Source organism: Primulina tabacum, chromosome 9, assembly GCF_025594145.1.
Source record: "Primulina tabacum isolate GXHZ01 chromosome 9, ASM2559414v2, whole genome shotgun sequence".
Classification (NCBI taxonomy): domain Eukaryota; kingdom Viridiplantae; phylum Streptophyta; class Magnoliopsida; order Lamiales; family Gesneriaceae; genus Primulina; species Primulina tabacum.
Window position 1 is genome coordinate 30,883,174 of NC_134558.1, and position 11,173 is coordinate 30,894,346.

Below are 11,173 nucleotides of genomic sequence, written 5' to 3' on the forward strand. Positions count from 1 at the left end.
TACGATGTTATTCATGTACAATGTGGCTAGCTTGTCCAAATTATAGTTCATGCGGACTGATAAGAAATGCGCATATTTTGTGAGTCTATCTACGATTACCCAGATGCCATCATGGCTTTGTCTAGACTTTGGTAACCCAACCACAAAGTCCATGGAGATATGTTCTCATTTCCATTCTGGAATTTCTAGAGGTTGAAGAAGTCCTCCAGGTCTTTGGTGCTCTGCTTTGACCTGTTGGCACACAAGACATTTGGAAACAAATATCGCAATATCCTTTTTCATTCCACTCCACCAGAAATTCTTCTTTAAGTCTCTGTACATCTTGGTACTGCCAGGATGGACTGAAAATTTCGACTTATGTGCTTCTGACATTACTTCTTGTCGAAGGTTATCTATGTCTGGTACACACAATCGTCCTTTCATCCAAAGGACTCCTTTGTCGTCGATCTGAGTATCTTGAGACTTTGCTTCCTTAGCTTGTTCCTTAAGTTTTACTTGAACTGGGTCTCGATCCTGGTTCAACTTGACGATTTCTCGCAGACATGGTTGAGCGGAGAGTGCAGCTAAGGTAACCTTACTCATATTCCTCCGACTCAAAGCATCAGCTACTTTGTTTGCCTTACCTGGATGGTAGCTTATGGTCAAGTCATAATCCTTCAACAGCTCAATCCATCGCCTTTGTCTCATATTTAATTCCTTTTGGGTGAACAAGTATTTGAGGCTCTGGTGGTCCGTGAAGATTTCGCACTTGGAGCCATAGAGATAATGTCTCCATATCTTCAAAGCAAAGACGACTGCTGCCAGTTCGAGGTCGTGAGTGGGATAATTTAGTTCATGCGGCTTCAACTGCCTTGATGCATAGGCAATCACTCTTCCTTCTTGCATGAGTACACATCCCAACCCTTCCTTCGATGCGTCACTGTAGATGGTGAAATCCTTATCTTCAGTGGGCAAGACTAACACTGGTGTAGACGCGAGCTTTTCTTTCAATGTCTGAAAACTTTTCTCGCAGTTGTCATCCCAAATGAATTTAGAATTCTTTTGAGTAAGCCTTGTTAATGGTACGGCTATGGAAGAGAATCCTTCGACGAATTTCCTGTAATAGCCTGCCAGTCCAAGAAAGCTTCTAATGTCTGAGGCGTTTTTCGGTTTTGACCAATCTAGAATTGACTCCACTTTCTTTGGATCCACTGATACTCCTGCTTCCGATATCACATGCCCTAAAAAGGACACACTGTTTAGCCAGAATTCACATTTCTTGAACTTGGCATAGAGTTGTTTCTCCTTTAAAGTTTGTAGAGTGAGGCGAAGATGCTCTTCGTGATCTTCTTTGCTGGGAGAATAGACAAGGATGTCATCAATGAATACCACTATGAACCGATCCAGGAACGGCTTGAATACTCTGTTCATTAGGTCCATAAAGGCTGCTGGTGCATTTGTCAGACCAAAGGGCATCACGGTGAATTCGTAGTGTCCATACCTTGTTCGAAAGGCCGTCTTTGGGATGTCTTCAGCCCTGACCTTCAATTGGTGGTAGCCCGTTCTCAAATCCAATTTGGAAAATACTGTGGCTCCCTTAAGCTGATCAAACAGGTCATCTATCCTTGGAAGAGGGTATTTGTTCTTGATAGTGATCTTATTCAATTCCCTATAGTCAATGCACAGCCTCATGCTCCCATCTTTCTTCTTGACAAAAAGTACTGGAGCTCCCCATGAAGACGCACTTGGTCGAATATGCTTTTTGTCTAACAATTCTTGAAGTTGCTCCTTTAGCTCCTTAAGTTCAGCTGGTGCCATTCTGTACGGTGCCTTGGAGATGGGTGCCGCTTCGGGCACTAAATTGATTTCGAACTCAATTTCTCGATCCGGGACTGTCCCTGGTAGTTCTTCTGGAAAGACGTCTGGGAAATCTCGCACGATAGGGATGTCCCCCGGTTTAAGTTCAATTTCTTCCTTTACTGCGTTAACCGTTGCTAGATAGATATCTACTCCAGATTTCATGGCTTTCCATGCTTGGGATGCGGAAAGAAGTGACTTCCAGTTCCTTGGATTTGCCATGATACACGACCTCTTTTTGGTTCGGGGTTCGGAGCCTAACACTCTTTCCCTTGCAGTCTACCATCGCATTGTTTCTTGCTAACCAATCCATTCCTAAGATGATATCGAACTCCACCATGTTCAGTTGTATCAATTCTGCTTGGAATAGGTGCTCATTGATACAGATTTTACACTTTCGGTGCACTCTATGTGTTTCGACTGTCTTACTAGTAGGAGTCGCTACTCTAAATGGTTCAACTAGTAATTCAGGCGTAAGCCCTAGTTTCTTAGTGAAACTTTTAGATATAAATGAATGAGTAACACCACTGTCAAACAAAACATAAGCTGGCATTTCATTGACAAAAATGGTACCTGCCACGACATCGTTTGCATCATCTGCTTCTTCTTGGGTTATTGCAAACACATGAGCGTTGGGCTTATTCTCCTTTGGCTTGTTGGGGTTAGCATCAACATTAGGCTTAGTACCCCTCTTTAATGGCTCGGGACAATTAGCAATTCGATGCCCTAATTTCCCACAATTGAAACATGCTCCCGTCTGTCTGTGGCATTCTCCAGAATGACGATTATTACATTTGGGGCACATCTTTGGTTCTTGGTAAGTTGGGTGGGACGAAGCACCTTTGAAGGGTCCACTGGACTGATTCGGTCTCTCAAATGGTGGCTTCCCTTGAGATGACTGTCCAGTAAGAGGTCGCTTATTCTTGTTCTCGTTCTCCCGACGCTTGATATCCGTCTCAGCTCTTATCGCTGCTCCCATTAAATCAGCAAAGCTTGTAGGTTGGTAAACTGCTAAGGATGACTGGATACGGCTGATCAAACCCTTCTTGTATCTGTGCATCTTTAGAACTTCATCTGCCATGATTGTCGGGGCATAAGTTCCAAGGTCATTGAATTGGGAGGTGTAATCTACCACTGACATGTCTAGAGTTTGCGAGAAGTTCTCAAACTCGCTCAGTTTCTGAAGTCTGACTTCTGCTGAGAAATACTGTTTGAGAAAGACATCTCTGAATTGTTGCCAAGTGATTGCTCCGGCGGCTGTCAGGGTAGGTGAGACGGTTTCCCACCACTTGCTTGCCTTATCTTCCAGGAATGGCACTATCACCTCTACCTTAAGTGCCTCAGGTATCTCTAGCAGTCGCAGTTGGGTTTCCACGCTTTTCAACCAACTATGGCTACTCTCAGGGTCGGCGTCTCCCTTGAACACTGGGCAACGGTTCTTACGAAGGGACTCATAATGATACTTGATCCCATTCTGTGCCGGTGGTGGTTGTGGCTGCTGATTACCGTTACCATTGGGGTTTCCCAAACCCTGGATAGTTGTTGCCACTATGGTGGCTATAGCCATTAAATCTACTTGGCTCAGGCCCACTCTTGGAGGTGGATTGCCGTCAACATTCGGATCTTCCTCATTGTTGTTGCGGTTGTCAACGTTTGCGTATCGCGGGTTGCGATTGTTTTGGGGAGGTCTTCCGACCATCTCCTACAAGCGTACAAGTTTCTAAGATATTTGTTGTACAAACTGATAGAATTCATTGAATAATTTGTGCGAAAATAAATTGACGCCAACAAGTAATCGAAATAACAACTTTTATTGATTTCTCAAATAAACATAAACAACTGAATGGGGATTTACTGGAATCAAATAAACATAAACAACTGAATGGGGATTTACTGGAATAGCAACAACGGAAATAAACTAAAAATGATTCACTAAAATATTCTAATCTGCTATCTCTCCATTCCCCACGGCTACGTCAGGTGGGGCTTCTTCCTCCTCGGAATCCTCCTCCGGCACATCCGGGTCTAAAAACTCTGCCAGCTGCATCTGCAGGTCTTGATTCTCCGATTCTAATTCAGCAATCTGTTCCCTATGAGTCAGAATCTTCCCTATCGCGTTGTCCAACTCATTCTTTGCACGCGCGAAGTTTGCTTGATCCTTCTGGATGAGTGCCTTTTCTCTTGCCTTCCTTTCGTCTATCTCCTTTGATAGCCTTTGGTTATTTTCTGACAATTGTATGACCACCTTCCAGGACTCTTCCATTCTCTCCTTATCTCTTACCCGTGCGTGACGAGCTTCAGCCAATTCTACGGTACGTCGGTCCAATTCATCCATAGTTTGTTTGGTTTGGCCCCTCGTCAGTTGTAATGACTCTCGCAGTTCGCCGTTATCTTCATTAACGAGTTGGAACATCTCATATACCTGATCGATCCTCTTTTCTGCTGCCAATAGCTTGGCAGTCAGATCCTCCACTTGCTTCCTCCTCTCTAGATTGCTAGCTCTCAGCCTCCTAACCGTCCTATCATGGCGTGCTAGAGCCAAATCATCTAAACGTATAGGAGACTGAGCGCGCGGGCGAGGTCGGGGACTGTCTAGCTGGAACGTCTCTCTATGAGTAATCGAAGCTACACTCTTACGGGCAGTTAAACGTATGCGAGCCATTTCCTGGAAAAAGAGAAATGCTCAGAATATCAAAAATAGGCCAGAATAAAATATCAGAGTCATATAGAGTCAAATAAAGGAAAATAAATAAAACTTTTCGAAAATTTCAAAAAATGGAAAGTTTCGGGATAGACATATGGATTCGAAGCACATGTCGAGAGGATTCCAGAACAGTTGACGGAATCGAATTCGGAGTTTCCTACGAAAAGTTATAGGAGTTACAAAACTTTCCTAAAACGGCAAAATCGAGGTTTCGGAGGCCTAAACGAAGGAATTTCGCGATTTCAGCCCGGTGTTCACGACTTTAGGGCGGTGAGTCTCGTTCGTTGGGCCGTTTCGGAGGGGACAGTATTGGCCGATTTATAAAATTCCACCGAAAATTTTTCCGAAGATTTTCTTCCCCAACCGGATTATGAACCTGGCGGCTCTGATACCACTTAAATGTCACGCCCCGAGACCGGGTTATGACACCGGCGTTGTTTAACAACCACACGATCGAAAAACAACTAGCCTCGTAGTACATAAACCGAAACCAGTTTATTATCATAAATTTCTCAAAAGTTCACTGTCTTTACAACTCAAAAGAAATAGAAACATGCGGAAGCGTAAATACACGATACTGAAATCATAAGACAGAATAATCGACGGGTCCCGAATTAGAGTGCTTCATCACCATCCCCAAAATTAGCCTTGCTCCTCATCCTCAAATTGATTCTCATTCTTATCTGGGTGGGAAAGTAAGGGGTGAGTATTTTGGAGAAATACTCAGTAAATGGGGGCCGATCGCGCATGACCATTATCGAGAATATACATATGAATAAATTATCAAAATTTCAATATTAAGCATGTTGAATCAAATACTAACACAAATACGAATATAGCACTGAAAATCATCTCATTTTCTATGGTTTTTACTGATCAGTCCCCTATATGTTACTCCTCTAAGGGGCGAGGCCAAAGGAACGGTTATTATAACCCACCGCATCAGGCCTAAACAAAGCATATCAAAGTTCGGAATTTTCTTTACCATTTCTAAATTAAATCATTATAGTGCATTTCAAATAAATCAACATGCTTTCAAATATTATAACTGATATCGAACAACGAATAATTCAGGAGATTTTATACCAAATGAAAACGAATATATCATGCCGATCGAATTTTCAAGGTCATATTTAATTTATTTCGAAATATATTATGTTCACTTAAAGAGAAAATAAGTGAGCCAAATCCTTTATATAATAATTTATATATTCAAAAGTCCACTTTAAAAATAATCAAATAAGTGGACCATATTTATTAAAAGAGTATAAATATCAAGGGCCACTTAAATAAATATAAGTGTGCAATTTTATTTAATAATATCAAAGACAAAAGAAAACAAAGGAGAAAACCCACTTACAAAGAAAATATATATAGCAAAAGCCCACTTACAATATTCTGACTGCTCAAGGAAACGTGAATGGTGAGATTGCGGCAGAGCTCTGTTACCAGAGGGCGAAAAGATTCGAGAATACGGTGATGCTAGAGAGGATTTCGAGAGATTTGGGAGTGCAAGTTCTGAATGAGGAGTCCTCCTATTTATAGGCATGGAAAATCAGCTTACAAGGTAAGCTCTGAAGTCGCTCCCACGAATGACGCTGATTGGCTAATCAAATGGATGATTGCACTAATCTCTCCCGGATGAACGTGGTCTCTTCTTGGTTCAAGGTACATACTCGAGATTTGTGCTATAATGGAGTGATTTCTGTTGTATTTAAATTGCAATTGAGGATTGATGAATTTCTGCATGAATTTCTTCCACAATTGGTGCACTCCCATATTGCATGGTCTTCACAACTGACTTCACCCCCTAGACGAGAGAACATTTAGGGGACTGGTATCAGTTAGCCAAGATTTTCGTAAAATGATCAGTGCATAAAGTGACTACTGTTATTCCTGGAGATTTATGTTCTGATTTCTGTATGATATTACTGTTAAAAATATTTTAAAAGCCGATCCTCATTTACTGAGTGACAACCATATCACTCACTCACTTACCAAACCACATATCAGATAAGAACGATGAAGAAATAGAGGAAGATGAGTAGAACAAGTTCTGGGGCCGGTGAAGAAGAGCAATCGTTTCTGTTATTAATCAGATGCATTAGAAATGTGATATCGTAATCCTCTGCATTAGACTTCTGTTTTTAGTATGAATTTGTAAAGACAATGTAATTTCAGCGTTATGAATGCAAAGACTGGTTATGTTTATTCCGAATCGTGTACTTTCGAGGCTTGTTGTTTTCGAATGTATATTTGAGAACAAAGACGGTGTCGACCAACCTCGGTCTCGAGACGTGACAAGATTGATATGCTTGTGCCCATTGGGTGTTTCGTTACACGAGCAGGGGAGAAATGCAAAATGGTAAAAATTCAAAATGATGATATGAAACTGAATTAATGGAGAAAAATAAATACGGATTGGGTAAAATGTTGAATGCAAATCTTTTGGATGAGGAACTTGAAGCTGTTCGACAATTCGACCCATAGTAAGCTTTTGATTTGATGAGCAAATTGGAATTGAGTGATGAGGAAATTGGAGTTGCCAAAGTTTCACAACTGATTTTACAATTCCGGCCACTAACTAATATTGTCTATAGGTCTAAGCATGGCTATCAGTAACCCAATCCAAATTGAGCAAAGCATATAAGTTGTGAAATTCCCCTTTATATTCAGTGCACTGAGTTACATACGTGAGCACAACGTATGCTAAAATTAGAGGACAAACTAATTCCCTTTATATTTAATTTAATTCACAAAACGAGGAGGTGGAAAATGTTCTGTAATATTCCACCACTTTCTTACCAGTTTCTCTAAATGTTCATTAAACATTAAACATATATTATTAATAACAGATGAGCACACTATCCCTAACAAGAATATTTCAGCCAACCCCCAATATTATAATCCATTTAAGTTGTTTGAATAAAAGAAACACTACTGTACAAGCTTAATCCTATCAAGGTGCTCTCGTTGCTTTTGCGATCATGGTGGACGGAAAAAATGGTAACACTCGTATTAAGATTTGTACATGATCACCGTTTGATTCGTGGTATAAGTCAAATAGTATGATGATAAAGTAATATTTTTTAATAACAAAATATACAAAAATGATAGTTAATTAATATAATATTTGATTTGATTGATTAATTTTATTACATTTGAGATAATGTGATATTACCGTTTTGTCTTTTTGAAAATACTAATAAAATGTTCATAATATTATTTATTAAGGATAATATTGTAATTTCAATTAAATAATTTGTTTGATGTGTGAGATAAATGATTGATAGATGGATAAATAATATGGTGTACTAAACATGATATTAGATTGGATAAAATAAATAATATAGCGAATGAAACGGTACTCAAAGTTGACGTTTGACCCGTCATAGAAAAGTCGACAAAAGCTACAGAGTACTTTTTGGTGATTCAACTCGTTTTGTAATTGAGATGAGATAGAACAAGAGAAGACGAGACTAATTCTTTTATAAATGAGGGTCAATCACATTCATATTAGGAAAAGATTAAAGTAGGAAACACACTAATCCATCATACATAATAATGTCTTAGACATCATAGAACTATAAAGTTGAGAGAGAAATTGGATAATTCTGGAGATGAAAATATATATTTGGAATGCAATATTACAATATTTTCCCAAGAGCTCATGCAGTAGCTGGAGCCTTTGGATTACAATTTACACACTCAAGATACATGGGAATTTCTATTCCTCTCACTCGATATTTATTTTTATTTCATCACCAGCATCGATCATTGTATACAAAAACAGATTTATTTAATTACTTGTCTGGTGGGATTGATTTTTTTATTTTTATTTTTATTATTAGTATTATTATCACAATTTGGGAGAAGAGAGGATGGAACTAAGGTGGACACAGCTAATTTGTCACCCTCTTCTTCCGTGATATTGATTTTTAACTTAAATATTGGCAATTTGTTTGGCCAAGTCGTGGCCATCAGGCATGGTTGCAACATAGAGGATAAAGCCATCAGTCGGAAGGACGGCTTCCCCACCGGAGCCGAAAATCTTGTCGAACAAGAGGCCGGCAACGGTTCCAAGAATAAAACCTCCAATAAATCCTCCGGCTAGTCCAACGGCCGTGACGAACAAGGTAGTAGCTGTTACACCAGTTAACTGAGTTGCTATTGCAGCTCCCACAAGATTTCCCAAAGTTGCTCCACCTGTTTTTGCTGCCAGAACTAAGGCCTCTCTCGTGGCCGTCGTGATTGGTTGGTCAGACGAATACACGTCCCAGATTATATGTCCCACATCTATCAGGAACATGGCTGCTGAACCATGATTCGATTTCTTCACTCGATATGTTATTGACGAAGCCGTAACTATGTCTCCCTTCCCCTGCTCGCCCAATAATACACTTAGCCGGCCCGATGCCTCAATTATTGCGGCATATACCTCTATCTTTTGCTCTATTTCCAAGTCCTCAAACCGTCCCGTATAGCCAAGCTTACTTTGATAACTGCATACATACAAATTAAATCAAATTAAGAACGAATTAAATTAATATTTTAACATATTCGTCTCGTTCAAGCCTCAACAATATAAGCAGCAACACGTATATATGACTAATATTTATCAATGATATATGTCTTCATTAACCTCACCTTCGAACTAGTTCGTTAAAGCCAATGCCGACGTTCCTGAGATATCTTGAGAATTCTGCCGAAGCATAAGAGTTGAGAGCCAACCTCATGTAGCTAATAACCAATCGGTCGTATTCCTGAATGGATTCGGTGAAATCGACCACAGCATATCGACTCGAAGTGTCCAACTCCTCCAGCGCTTGGAAGAGTTGCAGGTGGTGATCCATCATTTTGTCGAGATAACTCCTTCGCAGAGTGTAGTTCCTGATGATCTGAAGTGCATTGCTGAGGCAGTGCTCTGCATAGCCAAGAATCTGATCGGCAATGGGCCCTCGAACACCGTCGTCTTTATACCTGATCACTATCGCATTGCAGTGATCCAGGAGTGTGCCAACGGATGCCATGTTATTGTTGGACATCCTGAGGTATTCGAGTTGGTCCCCTAAGTTTTGGAAAGTTATGTGGTATAAGTTGTTAACTTCGTGGTTGCGAATAAGCTGGGCGAGCTGCCGGAGCTTCTCATCTTTCAGTAAAACAGCAACTGCAGAGGAGGCCATTATAATAGAAGCAAACTAAAACTTGGGAGGGATTTTATTGAAGTGGAGGCAATATATTCAATATTTGATTGAGAGATTTTACTACACTTGTGCAAAAGAGCTATTGAAAGTATACAAGGAAAATACTCTCACTATCTCTAAATTTTGTACCCCTCTTTTTCTTGATACCAAATTGAAGAAGGTGAAGCTGTGTATTTATGGACACGGATCACCTACAGTGTTGGAAGCACAGCAAATGATATTTTTTATTTATTTTTTTTATTCTTCTCTTTTTTTTTCCACTTTTTTCCCTATCTTTTTTTCTTTTATTTTCCTTCCATTTTTCTCTATTTTTTTTCTCTCTTCCACAAACATTATTCACACAGTTTTATACGAAATAATATAAATATTTTAATTCTTTTATGTTAAATTCATAATTTTGTAATTAAAAATTACTATATTAAATTTTTACATGTGCAAAAACCATATCATTTTTTTTGAATTTGATGAGTATTATTAATTTTCTTTTTCAATGAACAAAATTTTTAACAATATAAAACTATTAGCATGTTATTGCTTAAATTAAAATTTAGAACATTTCCATCATGCAATATCAAAAATTAAAATTCAACACACATTTCCATCAAAAATAAATAAATTTCATACGTTCTGAGACTTCATTTCAACTAACAATGTTAATTGGCTATTCTTTAAATAAAAAATTACTCAAGAGAATATCTGATATATCTCCATTGAAATCCATGGCTTCAAGAGAATGATGAGGATGATCAAATTGTGCCTACATTATAAGAATAAATATTATAAAATTAATTTTACCATATAAGAATTAATATTTTTTTGGTTTAAGATTTTACCCACTGAAAAATTTCTAGATATCGTTAAAGTTCATACCATCAATAATTCAGTGAAATTGAATTGACTTCCAGTTGTTTGAAGACATGCATGAGGTATCGGAGGTGCAGAACAAGATACGGGTAATTCATCGTGTTTTCCGATGTCCTACAATAATTGTAAAAATAAGAAATCTAGATAATTTTTATTTCAAAAAAGTATTAACAGTAGTTAATTTACCTCGACTCTCAAATTTGTTTTTCTTAGTTTTGCTTGAAGTTCCACCCAACTCTTCAACCTTCTTGATTTTTTCACACCATTTCTTTTCTTGAATCCTTTTGCTTGTATCAGAAGGTCCTATCGATGATGTCTCGACACCACCATTGTTGTCTTGGCTCACTTCAACCAAACACATTTTCATGACTTGCTTGGTTAGATAACATACCGAATTATGCACCAAAGAGAAATTTGATGGATGGACGGAGGCTTCGGTTGCCAATCTTACCAGCATCATACAAAGTTTTCTATACCGTTCTGTACTTTCTCGTTTAGGATCTTCTTCGACTTCATTGCCCATACAATCGTGTACCACTCCACTCCTAGCTTTTCTCGTCCATCT

General features: G+C 39.0%; 3 protein-coding genes across 3 annotated transcripts; all 3 read right to left on the bottom strand.

The window, feature by feature from the left end:
• Positions 1-1,963: 1,963 nt before the first annotated feature.
• On the bottom strand, positions 1,964-3,535 carry LOC142504390 (uncharacterized). The gene has a single exon (XM_075617264.1). It carries the CDS (start codon positions 3,533-3,535, stop codon positions 1,964-1,966), a length of 1,572 nt encoding a protein of 523 aa, XP_075473379.1.
• Positions 3,536-3,588: 53 nt separating this feature from the next.
• Positions 3,589-4,772, bottom strand: LOC142504625 (uncharacterized). Its single transcript, XM_075617491.1, has 2 exons — positions 3,746-4,772; positions 3,589-3,714 (listed from the first exon to the last, which is right to left on the bottom strand). Exon 1 carries the CDS (start codon positions 4,496-4,498, stop codon positions 3,779-3,781), a length of 720 nt encoding a protein of 239 aa, XP_075473606.1. The 5' UTR covers positions 4,499-4,772; the 3' UTR covers positions 3,589-3,714; positions 3,746-3,778.
• Positions 4,773-8,144: 3,372 nt separating this feature from the next.
• Positions 8,145-9,886, bottom strand: LOC142555180 (uncharacterized). The gene is made up of 2 exons (XM_075665906.1): positions 9,188-9,886; positions 8,145-9,042 (listed from the first exon to the last, which is right to left on the bottom strand). Exons 1-2 carry the CDS (start codon positions 9,721-9,723, stop codon positions 8,484-8,486), a joined length of 1,095 nt encoding a protein of 364 aa, XP_075522021.1. The 5' UTR covers positions 9,724-9,886; the 3' UTR covers positions 8,145-8,483.
• Between the last annotated feature and the right edge of the window lie 1,287 nt (positions 9,887-11,173).